At 44.1% G+C, this 25,812-nt stretch overlaps 1 protein-coding gene across 1 annotated transcript in view; it reads right to left on the bottom strand.

Annotated features, from left to right (window-relative positions):
- The window catches only part of HDLBP (high density lipoprotein binding protein), a 40,893-nt gene extending 15,300 nt beyond the window's left edge, over positions 1-25,593 (bottom strand). The window contains exons 1-13 of the mRNA XM_061568154.1: positions 25,477-25,593; positions 16,533-16,608; positions 14,638-14,758; positions 12,255-12,397; positions 11,491-11,715; positions 9,682-9,888; positions 8,690-8,905; positions 8,047-8,253; positions 6,933-7,040; positions 6,030-6,134; positions 4,503-4,581; positions 3,648-3,787; positions 1,956-2,060 (exon numbers count right to left, since the gene is read on the bottom strand). Coding sequence (XP_061424138.1) covers positions 1,956-2,060; positions 3,648-3,787; positions 4,503-4,581; positions 6,030-6,134; positions 6,933-7,040; positions 8,047-8,253; positions 8,690-8,905; positions 9,682-9,888; positions 11,491-11,715; positions 12,255-12,397; positions 14,638-14,722 — 1,620 coding nt within the window. The 5' untranslated portion in view covers positions 14,723-14,758; positions 16,533-16,608; positions 25,477-25,593. The remainder of the gene's footprint in view (positions 1-1,955; positions 2,061-3,647; positions 3,788-4,502; positions 4,582-6,029; positions 6,135-6,932; positions 7,041-8,046; positions 8,254-8,689; positions 8,906-9,681; positions 9,889-11,490; positions 11,716-12,254; positions 12,398-14,637; positions 14,759-16,532; positions 16,609-25,476) is intronic.
- Positions 25,594-25,812: the final 219 nt, after the last annotated feature.

Below are 25,812 nucleotides of genomic sequence, written 5' to 3'. Positions count from 1 at the left end.
AAGCGCATATAACAAAAACACACACACACTCATCAATAACACTACCCTTAACAGGCAATTTCTGGCAATGGCCCTTTCAAAGCCGATATTAAGTCGGTCCATTGACCGAAGCAGCTTTATTAAAATGTTTGTCCAGTATTCCACTTTCAGGGCAGTGTTATGGATAAATGTGTCAAGCTTTGTGTCCTCACGCACGAAGCTCGCAGAGGTCTTCTTTGCACAAAAAAGTAATGCAATAAACAGAAACTGACCTATTGAATAGATAAATGTACATGTAACACGACTACATTTTTGTTTTAACTTGAATGAGAAAATTTGAAAGATGTTTACAAACATAAAAGGGGATTATAATAGTCCATGATGTATCATGGGATTTGGCAAAAAAAACAGAACACCACGTTTCCGTGATCTCTCCCCTGGAACGGACATTTTTTGTCTAATGAGGGCTTTAAACCTGCTTCTAAGCCAAAGGTCGTAAACCGATTAGAAATACAGTCGAGGTGCATTTACGTGACCGAATTACGCCGTGTTAATGACCCTGATGACGGCAGTCGATAGAAAAAGTGAGCTTGTTCATCGTGAGAATCTCATTAAGGGGACAGCTCAGCCCCAATGTTATCCCTCTTAGGTCTTTACAAAGCGTACACCTCTTGGAACAGACCCCTCTTATTGGGACGTTAACAAAGGCTGCATCACGGGAAAGCCTGGGCAGTGATAAAAGGAATGGGGAGAGTATGGATTTTTTCCAACATCGAGCTCAGAATGAAAAAATGAACCCGTACAAAAACAAAGTATTTCACTATAAATCCTTTATATGCGTGACGGCTAGAGTCCTCTCGTCCTCTGGCTTGAGATGGTTGCCACCTATGGGTCAGATGATTGCCTGCCACCATTAAGCAATTGGTAATTAAATAAAAAAAAAATTTCCTAAAATGTTGAAAATTTTGGGGAAAAAATTTCACGAAAATAAATTTTCACGCACAACGAGTCTGTGTGCAAAATGTCAGCTCGATTGGATCACGGGAAGTGGGTTAAAAAACGACCGAAAGATTTGCACGGTCGTAAGCGCGCAAGTAAGCAAGCAAGTGAACTTAATATAAAGGATTTAAAAATGAGAGGGAGTGCTGCCCAACACTTGGAAGAACACAGGGAAAATATAGAGATTACAAGTCAAGATGAAAATATATACAATGGAACTTTTCATGTTGATAATAATAGTTTAGTTAACATGTTTGTCAATGTACGTTTCTGATTATTTTTCAGCAAATCTAAATGTCTCCATTTATTTTATTTATGTAAAAAACTGGCCCCACATTACGTAAACTTCAGAAAAACAATTATGGAAATGTGCGTGCTTAAGTTAACCAAGAGAGAAACAGGCAAATGAGCCAATACTTATTTTGACACATTGCAGAGGACATTAATAGTTATGCATAGAACACTCCCAGAAGAAATACCAAACTCCAATAATCTAACGGATTTAGATGATAGCCAAGAGCAGATACACACACAAAGGGGCAACTGAAGAAAATGTATTCATATGGGTGCGAGATGAATAATACGGTACTGTGTATCAAATGGTGTCGACTCAGAGGGGACTTCACACAACACATGGCAAGCAAACCCTTTAAAAACACACCAAACATTTGACAGCGCAAAATAAAATATTGGTAAAGTCAAGCCGAGAATGCCGCCACGGTATAAATGTCAGCACACTGAACTTGCAATTCAGAGGTTACCAGTTCGATTTCCCTGTGCAGCAGTCGAAACAAACGGTGCAAGGTTTCTTAAATCCCCTCCGCCACTGTCCACCCAACGGTATAAATGGGGGCACCACAGTCGGCAGGTCGCATGTGATGGGGTAAAGTATGGGTACAACGGAGAAACCACCAAGGCGATGCAATTGTACCACGGAAATTAATTGTACGCCATCACCTTTACATTTCAGCACTGACCTCAAGGAATTTCTCACGGACTTCCTTGATTCTCTCTCCCTTTTGGCCAATGATGGCACGGTGCAATTTGTGCTCAATAATTAGGTCCTTGGTGCGTTCATTTTCCTGTTCAGAAACAGAGACGCACAATGATGGTTAGAACACATTTTTTTTTACACGATACATTTCCAGATGAGTAAAACTATACCTGCTTAACTTTCCCTACAGTATGGGTCCTCAGAGACAGATTAAGGGAACACGATACAAAATGCTGATTAAATGCACAAACCCAGGTAACGAATGAGAGTTATAAAAATCCACTTGCTAGATTAAACCATACATCACTGTCACTACCCGACCAAGTTCAGGAACAGTACTGTCACTAAACATACAATTTAAATGTGGACCTGCGGATGAGACGCATTAAGAAGGTTGCGGTGGCGCACTGGTTAGCAGACTAAAGAAAAAAAAAAACCTGTCGACAGCAAATAGACTTCCTGGCTACGACCGACCTCCGTGGATGTTAATATCTGAACGGTTTCTTGCCTCGTCTCACTTCAACAACCTGCACTGACCAGCAAGGTGAAGTAGGGTCAGACAACCTCATACCGAGTGGGGAGGCGTTCATCCCGCAGCGGATTAACAAAGGGCTGTTTATCAACTGCTGGATGACGGCCTCCCCACGCCGTCCGGATGGTGGGGGTCATAAGAACTATGCTTCACTGAGCTCGTCTGTGTGAGAGTTCAAGGTGGAAAGCATAGACGTACAGCATTACTATGGCGTTTGCTGCACTGTCAACATAGCCCTGCAGCAGCCTATGACACCAGTGTAATGCATGGTAATCAGCCAAATCAGGCTCAAACCTGCTTGGCTTTCAAGATTCGAAAATCGGGTACATTTGCAGAAATAGGGTCACAGGCACCGACACGTAATATAAAAATCCCCTCTCTCCCATGTGAAGTGTGCTTATTATGAAGGGGCGATAACAAGGTCAAAGAGTGGTGTGTTTGCGGACTAGCTGGCAATGTTCGTGGTTCGGACCCAGTGGATGCCCTGGTTAATACTGCGGGTGCATTAAACCAAAGAATATGCACCATCTGCTTCACAGCGGATGTCAAAAGATCCTGTGACGTTATTTAAAAAAAAGAGTAAGCCACGTGTCCTGACATCATGGTCCAAATTGGCCAAATTCGAAATTTACCCACAAAGTTAACAAATTATTCAAATTGGGTAAAGCCACAACACAGGCAACATTGCCCCCTAATGTGAATCTACTGCAGATTATAATTGTCTGAAATAAAGCACCTTTATGATAGCCTTGTGCCATAATAATGAGAAATTGATTTGGTGTACACATATACTTTTTTAGGTTTTTTCGGTAAAGTCACGTAGGTAAAAAATAAAAATAAATTAATAAATCACGACGTTTCGGAGGCAACACAAGTCTCCGTCATCAGGTGGGAACCGTCACAGCTAAATTTACACTTGATACAGTAAATTTAGCTGTGACGGTCCCACCTGATGACGGAGACTTGTGTTGCCTCCGAAACGTCGTGATTTATTATTTTATTTGAATTATTATTTCTTTTTTATTATTTATTTTTATTTTTTGCCTACGTGACTTTACCAAAAAAAAAACCTAAGAATATGAATCCTTGCAGTCACGAAAGCTTCAAATCTAGAATATCCTTTTTTTCCATAGAGCCCCTTACCATACGCGTGGCCATCTCCAGCAGCTCCTTGGCAGCCAGATGCACCCCCTGCGGGTCTCCCTCGATACGAATCAAGTTGTTCTTGTCATGGTCCGGTGGGATTCGCACCAGCACCTTGTAAAGGTCCTTTATGCGGTTAACTTGAAGGATACACACACACACACGTGTTCGCAGAAGGGTTGCATGGAATTTAACATGGTAACACAACTGACCCCACTTGGAGCATATATTATTGCAAAGGTTAGGTATTATGTTTGTAGAAAAAGGCTTGTTTTCGCATATATGTTCCATTGTAGAATATGATGCTGATAAGAAAACCAGCAGTTTGGTAAACATCGTGTATACACAACTCAGCTTTGTGATTGAACTGTAAACCTTGCTGCCACATATAATATCAATACAATTGCAATGCATGGCCACATATTGCATTGCTAATATACACCATGCATAAAAGACAAAGATCACCAGTATAGCCTTATATATGATGGGCGCAAATGCTGTTAGCGAGCACCCATTGAGTTCAGTAAGGGGGCAAAATGACCAGCACCATACCTAACCGAGTGCCTTTGGTTCCACACCAGGTACTTATTTAAGATGGCATCAACCCAAGGGAGACCCAGGACTGGTTCAGCTATAATGCCACTGATGTTAGCCGTGGCTGGGAATCGAACCGGGGTTACGAGGTTTGCAGTGCAGTGCACCATCAACTGTGCCACTGCTCCCCACTTATCATCCACACCCACACACCCAGGCACCAATACGCTACAGTTAGGCAAGGTAATTTAAAGAAAAAAACATTACGTATGCAATTTAACTCAAACCCTGTTACATTCCCTGCCAATGTGAAGCACTTACTGTTTGAACCACTCTTTCCTATGAGATGGCGATGAAACTTTTGATCGACTGTAATCTCCGTGAAATCCATACGGCCACACTGAGAAAACAAAAATGAAAATGCTTGGTGTCTTGGCTCACACCCAACCAACCAATCAATTTCATAGTCAGGTGTGAAAAACTGCTTAGGAACAACGGTTTTAAAGAACATTAGTCAGTGCACCGTAAGAGGACAAAAGGACATATTGGCAGTGCGTACTAATTAAATAACATCGGCTGTATGAAATAAACGAGCTCCATGCTGCATGTATTTTTCCCTTTGTTCCATACACATTATATCACAACCCTGCTTGGTCTGGATTTTACGAATATTTTTTTTCCCACTAAACCAAAGCTTTTAAAAACAGTCCCCTTTCTTTGCGTGCCAATTTCACAGCACTGCCACGAACCCTTCGGGGAATTGCGTTTCTTTCTCCGTGGCCTCTCATGGCGCCTGTCGTCTGCACTGTAGCAGTCTCAGGAGTCGGTAAAACGTACATCAGACCAACACTAAAATATAGCCACCTGGGTTGTTTCGCTACAGCTTCCCTTATAACAAATCATTTGTAAAAAATTGCATTTAAGCTTTAGTCCAATTGTAATTATGGTAAACGTTTTTTTAGTCGCCAAGGTTAATTTAGTCTGTGACTGTAGCAGAATATAAAAATATATCTAATCTAGTAAACCTGCTAAAGCTGTGCAAGGCTATTTAGGACCAAAATTTAAAATGTGGACTGTGTTATGAATCAATGAATTACCAATTATATGACAGGACTATGTCACTTAATAAATGGCCAAACAATCAAACAAGGGCAACGTTATGATATATAACACTTTAACAATCTTTAAAATTCTACAACTATGTTGACGGATAAAGAATATTAAGTTACACCCATCAGAAAAGTTCACAATTGACCAATTTTGATTAATTTGATGACAAATATATTCATATCTTAACAATATTTGAATTAATTCTATCAAGGCAAAAACATGTACTACTCCTTCGATTAATCATTACTCATCATGAACAATGCATCGATTTATGAATTAAAATGTATTCTTACGCTCGCAAAACATGCACAGAATCGGGTGTGCAAGAATCAATTATTCATAAAAGAAAGTATGCAAATTGTATGCTGCTACATTTAGGATAAGAGCAACAACAAAAAACAAACAAACGTACAAATAAGACAAATACAAACAAAATAAAATGATAAAAGCAAGAGAATAAATAATCCGTCGACAGATTGGAGACCGGGAATCAAGAGAAATCCATCAAATCTCCCACGGACGGGGCAAATCTGTACATGTGTAATAACCATACACACGGTCATAACGCAAATCAATGTTTTGCTAAAAATCACCACTATCATTAAACACCGCTCTCCACTTCAGTTTTGAGCCAAGGTTATCTTCATTGTTAGTTTTCACGTAAAGTTTCCAGCTTAGGTCAATCATCCATGTAAAAGATAACTTCCATTGGTTTCCCAGGAACCCTTAGGGCCTCACCAGGTCTTTAATGATCTCCTCCATCTGAGCCTGAGCCTGATGCACCTCCTCTGTTGGACCCTCGATGGTGATCTTATCTTCGCCATCCGTGAACTCAATGTGCACCTGATACAAACGCAACAGTGGGGAAAACAACATCGCGCGGTCAACAGAGGTGGGAACCCGGTAGCTTAGGAGTTCTCACCCCTAAATCAGGGTCGACTTGGCATACAAATACTCTCGGAATTGCTAAAATTGCTATCCACCTCGTAAGCTTTATTTGGTGGGAAGACAAATAGCAGCCAGGGGGTTGCGTTAAGATTATGCGATGAGACACTAGTTTATTTTGATTCTAGATTTGAAGCTTTCGTGACTGCAAGGATTCATACTCTTTAGTTTTTTCGGTAAAGTCACGTAGGTAAGAATAAAATAAATAATAGAAATAAAATAATAATAGAAATACAAAAATTATTATTTCTATTATTTATTTTATTGCTTATTTTGTACAAATATTAAAAGTTGTGCACAACACACATGTCGCAGGAGAAACCAGCTGTGCAAGTTGGTGCAAGTTGTACCCCTTTAATACTGGTACATCCGTTTGCCTACACAGGCCCTCACGGTCCGAGTGGTATTTCACTGGCCGTTTGCGGAGCCGAGTTATAGAACCAAACCGATACACATTGGCTCCATGAAGGGCCAGAGGCGGCTGGGCCAATGACACGTTTCGTTCCGTGTGTGACGTCTCGCTCGGTAACAACTCTGACACAGCATCAATGCGTTATCTATATGCTTCTTGTTCCTGTTCACTCCGTGAGATGTCAGCAGCTGGGCTGATTGAGCACAACCCCAGCATGGTTCGGTTGTACAGTGGGGGGGGAAAAAAGGTATTGATGTAAATCCTCTAGGGGAGGCAGCACTTACCTTGGGTAGGTTCTGACTGATGCGGCTGATGTTCTGCCCCTTCTTGCCAATGATGAAGCGATGGAGCCAGGCTGGGGCAAACACATCCATGCAGGCCACACTGCTCGCCTGGGCCACAACAACGGAAAATACCACAAGCACGGTACATGAACAACACATCTCTTGTTACTCATATCACATTAGAAACAGTGCTACTGAACAAGGCATTACATAATGTACCAAAGCTTAATAAAAGGCATATATTGAAATAACCTAACGCAGACTTGAATGTCTTGTGCCCATGAAAATGGTCGAAAATTTTAAATGACATATGAACTACCAAGTTAGGGTGCATTAAGCAGCTGCGACCCATCTGATAGTCGACTTGTCTCGTTGCAGTGAAATGTTATCAACGTTACAGAGGATGGAAAAGAATTCTGCCAATAATTTATATCACTGTTAGAAATTTTGAGAAAGCAAGTGTTCATTATTAAATACCAATGCTTTATTAAACACCATCAAAAATGTAATACCACTGTAATTTCCTTAACCAACATACGAGGTGAATAATAACAATCCCCAGCCTATTGTGCCATATACACCAGTTGGTAATTGCAGCACTTATAAACAATGCATACTCTCGAAGCATTCGAGTAATATTTGTTTCACTTATGGAAGGTGGATGATGCGATGGGGCAGGCAAGATAATCCACAGAGGGGAGAATAGTGAGTGGAGAGGGGAGAGGGGGTAAGGAGAGCACAGATAGGAATATGGTAAGGTGACAGTGGAGAGGTAGTAGAGTGCATCGAGGAGAACACAGTAAGGGGAGAGAGGAGAGGTAGGAAAGTACATTGAGCAGAGTGCATTGAGGATGAGAGCTCGGTGTGCAAAGAGGAAAACAAAGGGAGGTGAGAGTAAGGAGAGTGCGTGGAGGGGAGCGGTAGGTCACCAGAGTACATTTAGTAGGAAAGTACATTGAGCAGAGTGCATTGAGGATGAGAGCTCGGTGTGCAAAGAGGAAAAGAAAGGGAGGTGAGAGTAAGGAGAGTGCGTGGAGGGGAGCGGTAGGTCACCAGAGTACATTTAGCACCATCACTAACCACTGACCACGAGCGCTAAGCCTCAAACACGCACCTTGGCGTAGACCTGCGTGAGCGCCGGGCCGAGCTTCTCCTGCTCGCCGCGCAGGATGATGGTCTCGGAGTTGCTTTCCACCGAGGGCATCTCCACGGACACGCCTGTCAGGTCCAAGATCTCCTGCAGCGTGTTGCCACGCGGCCCGATGATGTACTTGTGCTGGGACTTCTTCACCTCCACGGAAATGGTCGTAGTCTTGCGCTTCTGCACACGGGTTGCAAAAGAGATTAAGTTGAGCTTCGAAGAGACACTTGCGTTCGTCCCTTTCGATTTCTCCACAATGATTGTCGTCGTGGGACAGTGCGGAGGACGGTGCAGCAAAATCCACTGTTGTGCTGTGATATGCTCATCCCGCCTTCACCAATCCACACTGACCGGTGTGGTGTTAGAACGGTCAAATAACACCGACCCTGCACGGCGCGGGGAGGCCCTCATCGAGCAGTGGATTGACAGAGGGTAGATGTACAACCAGGGTTGCATACTCTTGTCTAAAACAACAACAGGTGTTTTTTTTGTATTTTATCACATCGCACATTCCACTTTTTATACAAGCGAGACCTAACGTGCTCTTTCGTGCCATTATAAATGAACCGCGAATGCAACGCCGCGATTAAAAAAATTAGGTCCTTAAAAAGTTCACCTTCTCCTCGTAAATGTCACGGATCCTCGCGGCGGCTTGAGCCACGGCCTCCTTCTCGCCGGTTATGACGATCTCATCCTTGTTGACGCTCGGAGGGGGGATGTTGACACGGGCTCCCGTCTCCTGCATCAGCTCGGTCACTATCCGGCTGTGCGGCCCCGAGATGAACGGATGGAACACCTTGTCGATGCTGATGCGCTCGACAGCGCGTTTGTCCTGGACGCACAACATCGCCGCCACCGTTGTCACAATTATCCCTGGGACGATCAGTCGGTTAAATGATCTGAACATTGTAATCGGCTACTTTTATGATTAATTACCGTGGGTACCTTTAAAAATGGCAGCAGACTCAAGATCTTGAGTCGCATGAAACCAATAATATAAAACGTATAAGATTAAAACAATATTATTCTTCCATACGACTTTGAAAAGCAACGGATTAGTTGATAACTGTATGTTGAGTTTGAAGATGCCATTTGATGGCATCTGTGATCTTGAGTAATAGACTGCACGTCACTGCAGTTAGTTAGGCAACTCATTGATCGCCTGCTTATGGATGAAGTTAGCTACACCTCCCACGTGTCGTTCTAACACCATTCGGTACAGTCTGGTGTCTTAAGAGAAAGAAATACAAGTAGTATCATACGTACAAATGAGTCTATAGATGTACACGTGGAAGAATAAATGTAAAAATCAACAAATCAATACATTTTCTTTGGGTCTTTCGGTAAAGCCACGTAGATAGAAAAAATAATTAAAACATCACGACGTTTCGATCGCAAGACAAGCAATCGTCATCAGGTGAAAAAAGCAATTAAAAATTATTTTCTCTATATATACGTGGCTTTACCGAAAGACCCAAAGAATATGAATTCCTGCAGTCACGAAAGCTTTAAGTCAAGATTTAAATCAATACATTGTTAGATGCATCGAAACCACCACACACACCACTGGCTCCACGCGAGCCCATACATGTGCAGCGATGCGAGTACCTGCTCCGCCGAAGTTAGCTGAATTTCATGCCGGGCTTTCTCGATGCCTTCCTTGGTGCCGGTGATCTTAATCTGGTTGCTGGTATCGTCAGGTCGGGGAATCTGAATCTTGGTTGCCGTTCTAAGCTCCAGATCCTGCAGCTTCTCTCCGTTGCGTCCGATGATGTAGCGATGATGCTCCTTGGGGATGGCCACCATTGCAGTTGCCTGCGTTCAAGAGCAGCTTCAATTAGGCTCCAGTTGTCACTGGTCATCTTTTCGTCATCTTATTACCAAATTTACAGCCATTTCAGAGCAGTGAACCTATACCTGTAAGAACCCAGACTCAAATCTTACAACTTGGGTTGAAGTTCAGAGAACTACGGTTCAAATCCTACAAGTTTTACCACTTGCATATTTCTTAAAATTAAGTTTGTTCCAAATCGTGCTATCAACATCCAGCCGTGAAATTAAACGTTTTGATTGGTAACTGCCGGAGAACAATGAACCACCAATTTTTCGAGAATAGCCCGCAAATAGAACTCTCACGGAACTACTTTCGAAAGATATTTTATTGAACATTACATAGGTACAAGCACAGGGCAATACATCTTATTAATACCCCACGAAAGTAATGTGAAAATTTGAGAAAATGACACTTAATTTCAAAGCTTCTACACGCATTCCACCAATCTCAAGTCATCATATCTTTCAATATTCCTGCGTGAGATATGGAGCCGTCACTTTCACCATATATTCAATCACCCATTGAGAAGAGGGTCGTGAGAAACCCGTGGGGTATCTTAAAATGGATCGGCCTGTATTACTCTGGTTCTACAGAAAAAATATGCACAATCGCCTACTTTACAAAAGCTATCAGTCTAAAATGGTATATTGGGACAGAACTGCTATTTGACTGGGAAATGTTGCACATGTTTACAATGGCAGCTGACTTTGTTCCTCTTTCGTGAAAACGTCCTTCTATATGTGCCATTATCTGGAGGTTGTGTGAAAAACACCATGTGGAGCTTTAAACATATTGTAAACATACGCCATTTGCTTTTGGGTCACAGGCCGCACCGGTGCGGTTTCTATTCTCCCCGACGGCAGACGTATGTCCCTCATATAGATGGGTATCATTATTGGCTCAGTGTCAACGCCTGAGGCTCACAGCCAGACTTAAGAATCTTAAAAATGTTTGTGGTTCAGTTTTATTCCCAAGGCCAAGAGAGTCGGACAAGAAGTTATCGGCATTTTTGGCTCAGTGTTAATGCCGTAGACATAAGGAGATAGCTTCAAGGAGTCGGTAGCATTCGTTAATGCCAAATTCTCAAACTGCAATGTTACAATCAAAAATACAACCAAATGACCAAGCCTATCAGATCGAAGTAGAGTTCAACCTCCTTGGTACTTTGGATCGGTGACCACCAGGGCTTGCCAGCTGTTATAAGAGTGGCACTATGGGGAGGCCAGGAGATGGTCGTGAAAGGTGTCACCGCCCTCATGTGTGTGGGTTTTCCATGGGTACTCCAGTATCCTCCCACATGCCAAACATTCACCAATGGCCATTTCAAACATTTCAATGCAGGACTTTTCCTGAACAGGTCTGCGAGACTCAGTGGAGGCATTCATGGGTCATATCGGTATCATTATCATCGTTACTAATGTCAAATCTTAATAGCAGACTCACTTAAAAACAGGCCAAGGATACATTTGGGAACATTTAGAAGTTTTCAATGTCAATGAGAAATGGGGAAAGTCGTGAACCATTCCACCCTTCACTGCGGATTGCACAACACTCCCGACTGCAATCCAGTCACCAACGCGTACCTGGGTCTGCAGTTTGGCGAAAATCTCCTTGCGAGCCTTCATGACAAACTCATGCTTCCCGGTAACCATGATGGAGAGGCCTTGGTCTTTGGCGAGAGAGAGCTCAATATGCGCGCCGGTCTTCTGCATGATGTCCAGGCAGATCTTGCCCTGCTCTCCCCCCTCTCCGAACTGGGTCTGATTCATTTCCTTGAACTTACGCTCCTCAAGCGGTACATGGAACACCTACAAAAATCGGAGCAGAGTGCAAGCCTCTCAGATGACCGCTTGGTTACACTGGCATATTTCATTTACAGTAATAAATTAGGAAGTGTGCGAGGTGTCGTAAATCAAATCCACCTCTGTAAAATATACAGAACCATATATTCTAATGCCAACCGACAAGGGTAAAGAATAAGCTTTGTGAAACACGGAGGCAAAATGTGACACGCATGATGTAAACAGGTAACGTTAAATGGGAGGGCCAAACAACGAATGATAAACGTTGTACTCGATTGCAAACGTTGTGGCTTTACTCGCCGTCACACCAATGTGAAGTAATAGCCAATAGGCAAGTTTTGTTCACGTGACAAACCTTACTAATTGGCTGCGATGGGTGGTGGTGGTGGGTTATATTTACGCGACTGGACCCAAACACCTTTATTATGAACAAGCAACTCATGATTAAATGCAGTGCCGATGTAAGTTTACAGCCAACGTTAACAATGATCCCATTCCCCCACTCCGCCAACAGACAGCTGTAACAGACCGAACGCTCCCAGCACCTGAGTAATGACAGACGAGCGCAGTGGGCGGATCTTATTCCAAGCCCCGATTGGGGCTGTAGGCATATCAGCTTGGTTCTTCTCCGGCAGAGGAGGGAAGGCCTCAAAGTAGGTCGGGATGTACGCTTCGTCATCAAGCCCTCCTGCGGCGACCACGCGGTTTGTGCCACGCGCGCACACACAAACATTCCACGCACGTCACTGTCATTTCTAAACGCTTTTAAATTATCGCACCGCTGTAAAATAAAAAAGTGACAAAACTATGTTATTGCTTACCCTAAGCTAAACTGAACTTTGCACAAGCTTTTGAATTAAGCACAGGCAAACCGAACGCATGTTTTACTTTCTTAAATGGGCATTGCAAAACAGACTGGCCCTCAATCCCACTAACTAGTTTTAAACAAAACTATCTTTCTAGGTAGGTCAGAATGTTTTGCAATGGCACATGTAAAAAACAAGACCTTCCTGTTAATTATTTTATATTGCAGCTCTCCCAATGCATTTTTGTGCTGTACCGCATGATGTGCGGCATGACGTTCGACATTTACTCCAGTAACTCAATATTCAGCACATGGAGTGAAATGGTCTGCCAAACAACACACAGTATAATGCAAAAATAACAGCGGAGAGCTATACATCACAACCGTGAAAACCTACCAAGTAACTTTGTTTAGTACAGTTCAGAGGAGTTGCATGACGAATTCATCATATTAGTAACATCAACGACAGGCATTAATAAGAGGAGTTATATTAGCACGTGTCATCAGTCGGATATTGGCCCACATTTAAAAACTGCACCTTTTCACGGGTTCGGAAAAATAAACATCCCCTGAACGATGAATTATGAAGAAATATTAAATTTGTGAGGGGACGCATTTTCATGCTGTGCCATTCCTACTACAAGCCTTCCAGCTTTCTGGCAAGGAATTAAACGTGGAATGTAGCTTATGGCCACCAAGACTTGACGTGGCTTAGCTTTTCTGACTTGCCGCTCTGAAGATTGACCTTTGGGGGTACAATTCAATGCCTCGTTGGCATTCCATGCACAAAACACCCTTCTGGCAAAAAGCTGCTTTTGCACTTGCAGGTCACAAAATGTGGAATGCATTACTTCCAAGCTTCTGGGATGGCCGACAGACCCTTAATGTTAAAATTCCAACTCAAAGAACATGCCGTATGTGCAACTGTGTGTATGTGCGCAACCGGTTTAAAATTCTGTGCACTGAATGTAGATCGCACATTTGGTTGTACAGTGACTTTTTTTGGCAGCGTTGTATTGTAAGTTTACCCCTTTTGTACGTAATGGTAATGTTTTACATTAATAAAATTCGTAAACAATGCACGCATGCTGGGAGTAGATAAGGATGCGACCTGGTGCCGAATGCAATTATTAAAAACAACACAATATTTTTGAACTGGCAATTTGGATAAGACATTAGGAGTATTTGAACACACGGGTTTTGCGAAGGGTTAATATTTCAACGTTTGAAACAAGCACCATTTTAAAGATTTACACTTGGAAATCAGCATTCCCATTTGTTACGTACTAAAGCATGAAGTAATATTACACACTTGTCTCCTCACCACTTAAGGCTAAAATACTTTTATTACGGCATAGATTAATTTGATTATAAAACTGCCTTTTGAGAAGTTGTGCCAATTAGGAAGTAGAAAAAACCATTAAACATTCAGAACATTAAGGATGAAAAATTAACAGAGCGCAATCTTTATTTTTTTATACTCCTAAAAATCGAATTCGAATTTACCGAAGCACAACCAGCAAAACAAACCTATACCATGCTTTCAACACCCATGTACTCCTTTTTGTCGTATCATCGAGATGATTTTGCATTTAAATGTTCATAATTTAGAATAAGTATAACCCGTAAAAACAAAGTTTTTCACTCTAAATCCTTTATATGCGTGGCGGCTAGAGTCCTCTCGTCCTCTGGCTTGAGATGGCTGCCACCTATGGGTCAGATGATTGTCTGCAGTATTAAACAATTGGTAATTAAATATTTAATTTGTTTTCCCTAAACAGTGTAAAATTTTGGAAAAAAAATTTCACGAACATTAATTGTCTCGCACAACGAGTCTGTGCAAAATGTCAGCTTGATTGGATCACGGGAAGTGGGTTAAAAAACGACCGAAAGGTTTGCACGGTCGTAAGCAAGCACGCAAGCATGCAAGCAAGCAAACTTAATATAAAGGATTTAAAAATGACAATTAATTTCTGCCCGAACATCAAGTTCACCTACAAATCAAAATGTTTAAACACCCGAGTGTTTTTGTTTTTTAAGCAAACATATAACATTTATACGTACAAGCTGATGCATGCCACAACGATGAAACCAGAACATGTCAGTGTGTGCAAGCTACTAACCTTTAGTGACTCCCAACTCCGGGCTGCTAATGTTGCCATTCTGTTCGGTGAAGCCTTCAGGTGCTAACACTGCGTCCGAACTCATAGTCGATATCCGGTTGCAAAGTCGTACAGTACACCACTGGCAAAATACAAAAAAACCAACACTCAACAGAACAGCATTTGGAAAGTCTTTTTTATATTTCGATTGTGCCATCGGAGTCTTGTCAAGAGGCAACAAATGCATTTGCGTGCCATCAGTCATGCCTTGCGACAAGGAAGCCATTTGGATAAATCGCACATTAGTGCAGCCCTTTGTGGAAGATGGCCCACAGAATTGCTCCCGAGGTCCCTTCAAGCGACCTCTAGTCTACACAGTAGAGGGCAGCATTTCCTTGCCACCTTGCTACAGAGTAATGTTTCCCAAGAGTCGTGAGGTGGAAATCATCCAAATAAAATGCAAAACGTTTAATGCGACGTATTTTTGTGGAGTCATTGGCTTTTGTGCATTCATTGCCGACCCAGCTGAAACCATCAATAGCAACGCTTGAACCCAGTTTAATCACAGTCACCTGGATTTGAACCTAGGCACTAGAAAAGGGTGGTTCCATCTCCGTGCTCTGGACCTCTAAGCCACACGACCATCTCCGGCTGTAAATGTTTTTAAATAGCACAATATCTAACACAATGCCAATTAAACTGCTTGTTGGTATTTAAATGAACTGCATTGGCGCACAATCGTGAATCACACAAAACCACATTTATAACACTGCTGTATTAACATAAATATACATATCATCGGCTGATCTTCTGGACAATAGCCCTAATTCAGAGTCCAGCAGTTTTACATTTATTTCAGTTAAAAGGCAGTGTTTAGAATAATTGTGCTTCTTTTTGTGTTTGGTGTGTCAAAAATGAAAAGGTTAATCAATCTTTGGAATGTTAAGAGTTGCAAAAAGAGAAATGTGGTGTGGTACGCACTTGGCATGCCAAAATAAGGCACGCAGCGTGTTGGTCCGTCCTGGCACATTATTCGGTATTTTGTCTAGACGTGTGAGCGCGTTTCCAATTTACTTGGATTAACGTTGAATTGAGAACAAAAATGAAACAAGAGAAACTTTGAAGGGAAGGGCTTCAAAAACGTACTCCTTATACCAAGGTCGCTGGGTTGGCTCAAGAGGTCAGGGCACTGAGCTGACACTTGCTGAGCTACGGGAGTTTAAATCCCGACAGCCTCCTGCAGCAAGTGGATTCGTCTCAACCCGTTACCAACCAAGGGGCATACAAAAAAAAACATAAGAGTTGGTTTTCCACTTGATGTGACTTAATTGCAGCCCTGAGAATGTAAAACAACGGGTTGACTATCATGTGTAAACATAAAAATATAACTGGGATTTATTTTTTAAAGTCCTACCAGAAATATCTTCCACGTGAAATTCTCTTGTCCTCGGGCATGGGCACTGCTATGTTACATTTGTAAAATAATTGAATGAATATTTAAAATGAAAAGCAGTCCCCAAGCAACAAAATGCAAGCCATGTCGCATCAATTCAACTCTCAGACTGTCCAAAATTTCAGCGTTAGCTGAAATTCTGGCATAAAAAGGAAGTAATGTTCTAACATCAAGGTGAAACTCTTGCAAGCAGCGGTTTAGTTGGGCGTAATTTCCAAACTTTGATTCCGGATTACCGCTGCGGTGCATAAAGGCCTACTTTTCTAAACAATGATGTCACATGGATTTTACTCCTTGCTTCACAGCCACAGAACCACGCAGTGGATAATTCCCCACAGAAATCACTGGGTGGTTGTGGAAACTCGGAGGTAAATATCCTGTTCCCTAGGCTATCGTTTCACATCATATGCTACCTTAAGAACATATTTGTCAACGATAAATAAAATGTACAAGTCATACTTACAAAATGGTTACTGTTGCCAGAGAGTCCGTCCGGTTTCAGCTACCTTATGGGCTTCAGTGTGGCTGGTTTGTCTGCCCTGTAAGACAAAAGAAACAAACGGATTAATTATGCAGCCAGTTTGTTTTAGGGTCAGTGGCTTGATGCTCCGTACCAGAAGCCCACTTTTCATAGGTACTTTTGTGGATGTGACAAAAAATATAGCTTATTCAGAGGTCTGAAATATGTATGTATAGATTGCCATTAAACCAATTACGTTTCATGAGCAGGGGTGAAGAAATAAACGATTTAAATACACGACTTGGGCTAATATGCTTTTATTTCCATAATCAGCAGACTGGCCTTTTCTCTTATCCATTATTTCACAAATAGATGTAGCCAGTTAAGAGCCATGAACGGCCTTTAGAACTTTCCTATTATTCAATGCATCAACAGATAAGCGGACAGCCGCAGATAGCCCAGATCTAAGGAGACATCTTTCCATGACGATGCAGAGGTGGTAACAAGGCACCCACAGCTCCAACGTGCTCAGAAATTCACGAGATAAATACATGCTGTAGATTGTGTGCCTAAGCAGACTTAGGATTAGAAAGACGAACACAGGACGACGTTCTTTATCTTTTAAAACAAATAACTGAAATAAAACAATTTACTAATCCTATTATCAACAGTCATGGAAAATGATTTTTTCCCCACGGATCATTAAACCTTAATTTGAAGCTTTCGTGACTGCAGGAATCCATACTCTTTGGTTATTTCGGTAAAGTCACGTAGGTAGAAACAAAACAAAATAAATCACGACGTTTCGAACGCAACAAGCGCCCTTCTCCAGGCGAAAATCACGATAGCCGCCGATGTCTGTTGCGAGCAGCACGATGTCTGCTGCGACTTGCAGTGCCGACCCCTACAGGATGGGGTGTCAGCATGCCGGCCAAGGGAATGGGGTTACTAAGGGCCATGACACTCTGGTTGACCCTAGAGGACACGTGATTGGTAAAGTCTACACAGGGGCCCCAGGTGAGGGCTCGGGGTGGTCATGTGTCAGGGTCAAGATCCTGCTCGGGGGTTCGAGAAGGTGGTCGTGGCTAAGGGCGGAGCCAGCCCCGCCACAGAGAATAGAAGCCGGGTCCCTGAGGAGGGACCGGCTACTGTTGTTCATCCTGAAGAATCTACGTTCTACAAGAGTCATCAACATGTGGAACTGGACCCAAGCTGGGGTCCGGTCCATTGTAGCTAGTTCCAGTGTAATTAGTGTAGTTATCCTAGTGGTGCACCACCATCGGTTATCTTGTTAGGGGGTAGTACCCTGTGCGTTGGTTTTAATAAATGTATTGCCTCCAAGAAATGCGTCTGTGACTCAGTTGAACCCACTACACATACATATACGAGTAGTAGCATAACCAAAATATTGTGGTTGGACCATTGCATTATATGGCCGAAACCTCTTTAACAGATGTTTCTACAGGTGCATCTCGATTAAAGACCCATTTGTTCACAAAACCGGCTAATTGTTTGCTTAACGAGTGGAACCCGATCTATAAATATCCATCCTGTAGCAGCAGGGGGCGCGTGTTTGGCCGTGTGGGGAAAGGGGATCCCACCATGGCACTGTAATGAGTGGCTGGCGGAAGGGGAGCGGTAGTGCAGCGGTTAGCGCGTGGCACCACAAACCCAGCAACCAGAGTTCACAATTGGATGCAGCGGCTTCTAATGGGAGCAGGAGGGTTAGTATAATAAATACTACCGACCACAAATTGATGCATGTAGCATAAGATTAAAATCAACGAGCCAATGCATTTTTAGTTTAACGCAAAATACGCAGAAAAAATGCGCAAATTATGTAATATTCAAAGCATCAAATACTTACCGACTTATTGTATTGCTTTATCTTTTAAAAAAGAAAAACGTGGATCTCAAAACAAGGCACTAGTCATGCAGCCATGACAATTTCCTATCCGAATAAAAATAAAGAATGCATACCTCGCTCAAAAAGGGGAAAATGTTCCAACTTGTCCAAAGTAAATTAAGAAAATGGTTAAACGCACATTGTATGCATGCCCTTCTATTCAGTCACCCCATGAAATTCCACTCAATTTAACCTTGCGTGTATATTGCAGTATTTAATGCCGCTCGGTACGGTATCATCTTGCAGAATTGGAGGGAGGAAGCAGCGTTTCCGGGAGACATGATGCCGCTTGGCAGTACTGGAATGCTAAAAGTGACCCCCATGTGGAAAAGTGATCCAGGAAAACAGCCCCATTCTTTACCAAGGGCACTGGCTTATCTCTAAAGTTAGTTGAATGGTTTTGGGGTCTGCTCCTTACCATGGGGAATAGGTCAAAAACCATACAAGTGGCCCATTTGTTTCACAGACCATTATAATGCATTACCATATCCGTCAACCCATACGGTTTACACGTATTCTTGTACAGGGAAATTGAGTTTAGGTCCATACGGCGTACAGCCGTTTGAATACGGGCAAAAAAACACATAATTTTTGTCCATTTGTTTGTGTTTCTACCTTTTGATGGGACTTTGTAGGATGAACGTTGAGATGTATAAGGGCACAGGGTGACCAATAAGGACTGAATTAGTCTGTAATAAGGTTGGCACTGATAAGAGTTTGACAGGTTGCATTACCATTCACCAGGTCACTAATTGGCATCAACTAATTTATTTCACAATGAAGATTACCATTTGCTAATGTATAAAAAGTCAATTTCTTTCACTCCATTATCTTTTGCATCAAATTATTTTAACTGTTGTCATCATTTGCCATTGTGGAAATGGCTACAGGCCAGAATGCACATCATTTCTCAACAATAAACATTTCTGCCATACTGCCTGTTTTATTAGATAATTTTAGGGCTAGTCTCCTGTAACAATGCCATAGATACACAATGGCATACAATTCAAACACAATCACATTCTAACTTTTGCACTGGTGAAGTGAGCTAGAGTTTAAATTGCCAATGCCCACACATTTGCGTGGAATACATGGCCAGGGTGGAGGACTGGTGAAGTGAACTCGAGTATCAATTAGCAATGCCCACACATTTGCGTGGGATACATTGCCAGGGTGGAGGGTACGCAACACACGAACCTGGCTCAACGCTGTGGGATGCGGATGATGTCATCACACAGACGTGGAGTGACGTCCCCATAGTGCATTGGCCCATCGATGTGCCAGAACTTTGTTTTCTATAACATACTCTAGTATGACGTGAATGATAGGGATGGTCTATTCTTTCACAATGCTATTAACTAATCATCTTAAATAATGACCAAAATAGTTTTTCACATCAAGCCACATCTGTTTAAACACGTAGGCTTTCGCGACCAATATTATAAATAAGAGGTTTTTAGGGTGAGATCTCGTATACTGTATATATTAAATATCCACATCTCTAAACGGAAACCGATTATCAAGAACAATAAGAAAACGGCAGCCAAGGAATTGCATGCATCCGAGAGCACGTTCACCAGGGAGATGGAGCAATGCAATCAGCTCGTGTGCCGATGCTGGGTGGATTATTTCATCGTGATAGACGGTGGGGGCAAGTGTTCCAGGATTGAGAGAGATGCAAGCAGCTTAGGGAGGTCGTCTTCATCAAGCAGCGGATAGACAATGGATGATGATATTTCGTGCCACATTTTAGCACCTACGAATAAACACTGCAGGAGCCATTTAGGGTTAAGTAGGCACTCAAGTTCGAGTGTAGGGGGGGTTCATTCTTTAGCAATGGCGCAGGATCGACCCCTCAGTTGTTTGCATTACAGCTCATCGCCCATAGGGCTCCAGCCAGGCGACGTGGCACTTTCTACTCGGCCATGTGCCACGCAACCAGACAGAGCCTCCCAGCGACCCCCCCCCCCCCCCCCGCATTTCCCTCCCGTGTGAGCGCCTAACAGAGGCTCTCTGCTTAGCGCTGCCTCTTAACAGCATAAGCTCCTGCCCAGACACCCCAATATAACAAGAAATCCACATCTTCTTGGTTCTTTCGGTAAAGTCACGTAGAAGGGAAATAATACAATAATACAAATAAAACATAATCAAATAATTCTCACGACGTTTCGGCCACAACGCAAGCAGCCGTCCTCAGGTGAAGACCAGGTCTGTCGGGGAGACACCTGAGGACGGCTGCTTGCGTTGTGGCCGAAACGTCGTGAGAATAATTTTATTGTTTTATTTTTATTATTTTATTACTTCCCTTCTACGTGACTTTACCGAAAGAACCAAGAAGACGAATCCCTGCAGTCACGAAAGCTTTACATCGAAACAAATCCACACTTTAAAAATGCCGCTCTGCCAACAAAAGAACGTGGGGCATCACACCCGCATTGTATGCTGCTGCATACGCAATCGGGGAGCCGTGTGGTTTTAGATTGATTGTTGCATCACCATCATCTCAAGACTGCGAGAGATGGCGACAGCTTGGGAAATAGCTTTCATCCAATAGCAGAGAGATCGTGGATGATCATGTTGTGCAAAGTCGCGTCCTCTCAGCACTGTGCCGTGTACAAACATTCATCTAAGTTTGTCTCATTGAGATCCAGTGAATTTAACCGATACACAGGATATCTACAAACGCATAATGCATTTTATAATTTCGATTTAAAGCTTTCGTGACTGCAGGGATTCATCTTCTTGGTTCTTTCGGTAAAGTCACGTATTTTTATTATTTTATTACTTCCCTTCTACGTGACTTTACCGAAAGAACCAAGAAGATGCATTTTATAATGTTCTACCCTGCACACGTGTTAGATGGTATATAGTCTGATGTATGCAAGTTCATCATACACCGCATGTTCATTACAGTATACGCTTCATTCATTAGCAATGAAAAGGGCAGTGTTTAAAACAGTGGAAGGGAGTAAAACATACAGTGCTTGCTCTTCTTGGCAAAGGTATCCAGACGGTAGCACTGCAAGGCATTACTGAATCTATCTGTGCAGAGTTTCTAACGTTCCTCCCCTGGAAATCCGAAGTTTTCTTAATTCCCCAATTTCCTCTCTCTTTAAAATAGAATTGGCCAAACATCTCAATGCGGAACATTCTTGAACAAGAATCGAGGCTATGGGGGTGACAACAGCATAAATCCTATATGCATGTACAGTACAAAATGTTCAGCATGAAAGCACTGAAGTTTTTCCAAACTAAAACTTGCGATGGGGGTTCAAGGGTTCACCATCATCCCTCCAAGGTAGAAAAAAACTACAACTTTGTAGCAAATCAGCTGTGGTAATGCGAGAAAGGTTCATGGGTACTGCGGATATTCCAAAAACGCATCTCATTGCTTATTCGACTGTTGCTGTGCAACTTCTACTGCCGAACGCATGGTCTTGCCATAGAAATAATGCAATTTGCATTCCCTACCTCTGAATCAAGTGGAATATGAGGAGCACCACTCAATGCCCGCTTAAGAAAATACACGGGGCAACCGCGAACACGTCACTGCAGCTGATGCAAATGTTCGGAGATGGAACCCGAGGCCCATCGATTAATGTGTGCGAAAGTACAATGCACTTACTCATGCAAACATTAATCTGGCAAGCACACACACATCCGGGTGAAGTGTACTTTTGTACGTGTGTCCGTTGTACTGCATGTTGCGTACTGCTCAGTACACGCATGTGTATGTACACAATACAATATCCGCAATGCATATGGTACACTACTTCATTACACAAAGTACACGTGTATGTACATGATACGAATTACACTTCACGTGTGTATTGCTGAAAGTACAATGCACACAATGTACAATTCACAAGTAGTGCGATCAGAGCACAGTAAACGCAGTACACACATTGCACATGTACCACGTGCAGTCCCGGTACACGCCGATCACAGCACACTGCCCATGTACACGTGTAGTACACACAATGCACACTGCACTTGTGCCACGTGTACACAGTGCAGTACAGTGCAGTACACACAACACGCAGTGCACTGCACACGTGTACACAGTGCAGTACAGTGCAGTACACACAATGAGCAGTACACACAACGCGCAGTGCACTGCACCCTGCACATGTGCCACGTGTACACAGTGCAGTACAGTGCAGTACACACAGCACGCAGTGTACTGCACACGTGTACACAGTGCAGTACACTCAATGAGCAGTACACACAACGCGCAGTGCACTGCACCCTGCACATGTGCCACGTGTACACAGTGCAGTACAGTTCAGTACACACAGCACGCAGTGCACTGCACACGTGTACACAGTGCAGTACACTCAATGAGCAGTACACACAACGCGCAGTGCACTGCACCCTGCACATGTGCCACGTGCACACAGTGCAGTACAGTGCAGTACAGTGGAGTACACACAACACGCAGTGTACTGCACACGTGTACACAGTGCAGTACACACAATGAGCAGTACACACAACGCGCAGTGCACTGCACCCTGCACATGTGCCACGTGTACACAGTGCACGGTGTAGCGTTAACCGCGAGAGAGTGCGTACAGTGCGCGCAGCGTACAGTGGGTGGCAGGCGGCGCACGTGTGATGGGAGTGGAGTGCGGGGCGGGGGAGCGGAGCTCGAAGCTGCGCCACGTCTTCACAGCCTCGCAACCACCACGTCAGCAGCCTCCACCACTACCCTCACCCACCACCACCAAACCCACCACAACCACCACCATCACAACCATCACACACATTTCTACCCTCACACCCCACCACCACCACCACAACCATCACAACCATCACTACCCTCACCCACCACCACAACCATCACACACATCACTACCCTCATCCACCACCACAACCATCACACACATCACTACCCTCACCCATCACCACCAAACTCACCACAACCACCACCATCACACACATCACTACCCTCACCCATCACCACCAAAACATCACTATCATCACCCAACACCACCACAACCATCACACACATCACTACCCTCACCCACCACCACCAAACCCTCCACAACCACCACACACATCACTACCCTCACCCACCACAAACATCACTATCATCACCCAACACCACCACAACCATCACACACATCACTACCCTCATACACCACCACAAACATCACTAGCATCACCCAACACACCACCACAACCATCACACACATCACTACCCTCACCCATCACCACCAAACCCACCACAACCACCACACACATCACGACCCTCACCTATCACCACCAAAACATAACAATCACACACACATCACTCCCACTACGTCAGCAGCCTCCAATACACTCACCCATCACCGACCAAGACCACCACAGCCACTAAAAATAAAACACTAACACACCCAACCAAAAACACCACCATCTCGCACATCACTACCACCACCATGTCAGTAGCCTCCACAACCATCACCACCAATACCATCATTATCACAGCCCAGGACCAACAACCACGTCAGCAATGTCCAGTACCATTACAGCCACGACTACCACCACCATAATCATTAACCACTACTATCACACACATCACAAGCAGGAACCATCACGTCAATACCTTCGAATAACATCACCACCACCAACAGTAATCAATGCCACCACACACACCACAACCATCACACATCAACCTCCCAGCAGCAGCAACAACCACCACGTCAGCAGCCTGGGGTGCCTGGCCCGTCAAGAGAGAGAGTTCACTCAACATCACACGCCACCATCGCTTGTTGAACGACGACACACACCACCACTTCACCACCACACCAGCACTTCACCACCACCACTTCACCACCACCACACCAGCACCTCACCACCACCAAACCAGCACTTCACCACCACACCACCACCACACAAGCACTTCACCACCACCACCCCAGAACTTCACCACCACCCCAGCACTTCACCACACCAACCACTTCACCACCACACCAGCACTTCACCACCACCACTACAGCACCTCACCACCACCACACCAGCACTTCACCACCACTTCACCACCACACCAGCACTTCACCACCCACCACTTCACCAGCACCACCACTTCACCACAACCACACCACCACTTCACCACCACACCAGCACTTCACCATCCATCGGCGTCACGTAGCGACGACGCGAGGAGGCACGGGTTGAGGAAGAGAAGGGCTGACGGAGCAATGACCGACTCGAGAGAGAGACACACACAGGCGGACTGATGGCAGACACAGGCAGGCACAGAGAAGCACCCAACATACAAGAGAGAGAAGAAGACGGCGAAAGGAAGCCAAGCGGCCGGTGCGTAGGAATGTTAACGACTTTAGAAAAAAAAAGGGAGAGAAGCAGCAGAGATATGGGCGGAGAGGATGACCACAGTGGCAGAGAATGAGTGACACGAAGATGGCTGGGGAGAGAAGGAGGGGGGTTAAAGACATGGACAGCCAAGAAGACACCACAGAGACAGACACACACGTACACCCAGCAACAGATATACTATACACAGTATAAACCAGGCAGAGGTGGGACACACAGACATAGATAGATATAGGCCAAGACGGACAGATCGACAGGCGATATATAAACACGTAGAGACACACAGAGAGGTAGGCAGACAGGACAATGGAGACAGATGAAGACATGTGGACAGAGAAGGGGAGTCGCTTTTCGATAGTCCCACAGACTCACACGAATCGCGCAGAGCCTTACGTAGACTCAAGACTCACCCCCCGCCTCGAGTCTCACACACACACAACAAGGCTGTGAGTCTCACACACAAGACTGTGTGTCTCACACACAAGACTGTGTGAGCCTGTGAGACACACACAGCCGCACATAGACACGAACACATGGAGCAAGGCCGCGAAATCCTCTCGCATGCCCCACACATTTAAACGACACCGTTCGCTCAACTCAAACCACAGCCTATAACGTTATTACCACGGTTCTTTGTTTTATATATATATACACGATATTTATCGTAAAAAAGTTATCGCGTAATAAATTCAAACGACGCTCCGTCTCCTAAAAAAAAAAACTCACCACGTAGGCGAAACAAGTGCGGCAACGCCGTCCGTGTCGGTCGGAGCCGCTTCACCACTCGGGCGGGGACCGCGTCACGGCGCGGAGGGATTTCAGCCGCCGGGATGTGGGGGGGGGGGTTGTTGGTGGGGGGGGGGGATTCGTGCGCGCGTGGCACCTCTCGACCAACGAGAGCGCGAGTTGCGGTACCACGTGGTCACGCTTTTGGGAGGGAGGGGGGTGGGGGCCGGAGCGGTCGTGCAGGGGGTGGGGGAGACGCGGGGAGGGATTTGAAAAAGGGGGAGGGGCTTGGTCTGAATCGATTCAGTAAGCGGTGTGCGGGTTTAAGGAATCGAA

This window comes from Lethenteron reissneri, chromosome 40 (genome assembly GCF_015708825.2).
Source record: "Lethenteron reissneri isolate LAM-NWPU_2019-01 chromosome 40, ASM1570882v1, whole genome shotgun sequence".
NCBI lineage: Eukaryota > Metazoa > Chordata > Hyperoartia > Petromyzontiformes > Petromyzontidae > Lethenteron > Lethenteron reissneri.
This window is presented reverse-complemented; position numbering and strand designations above follow the sequence as displayed.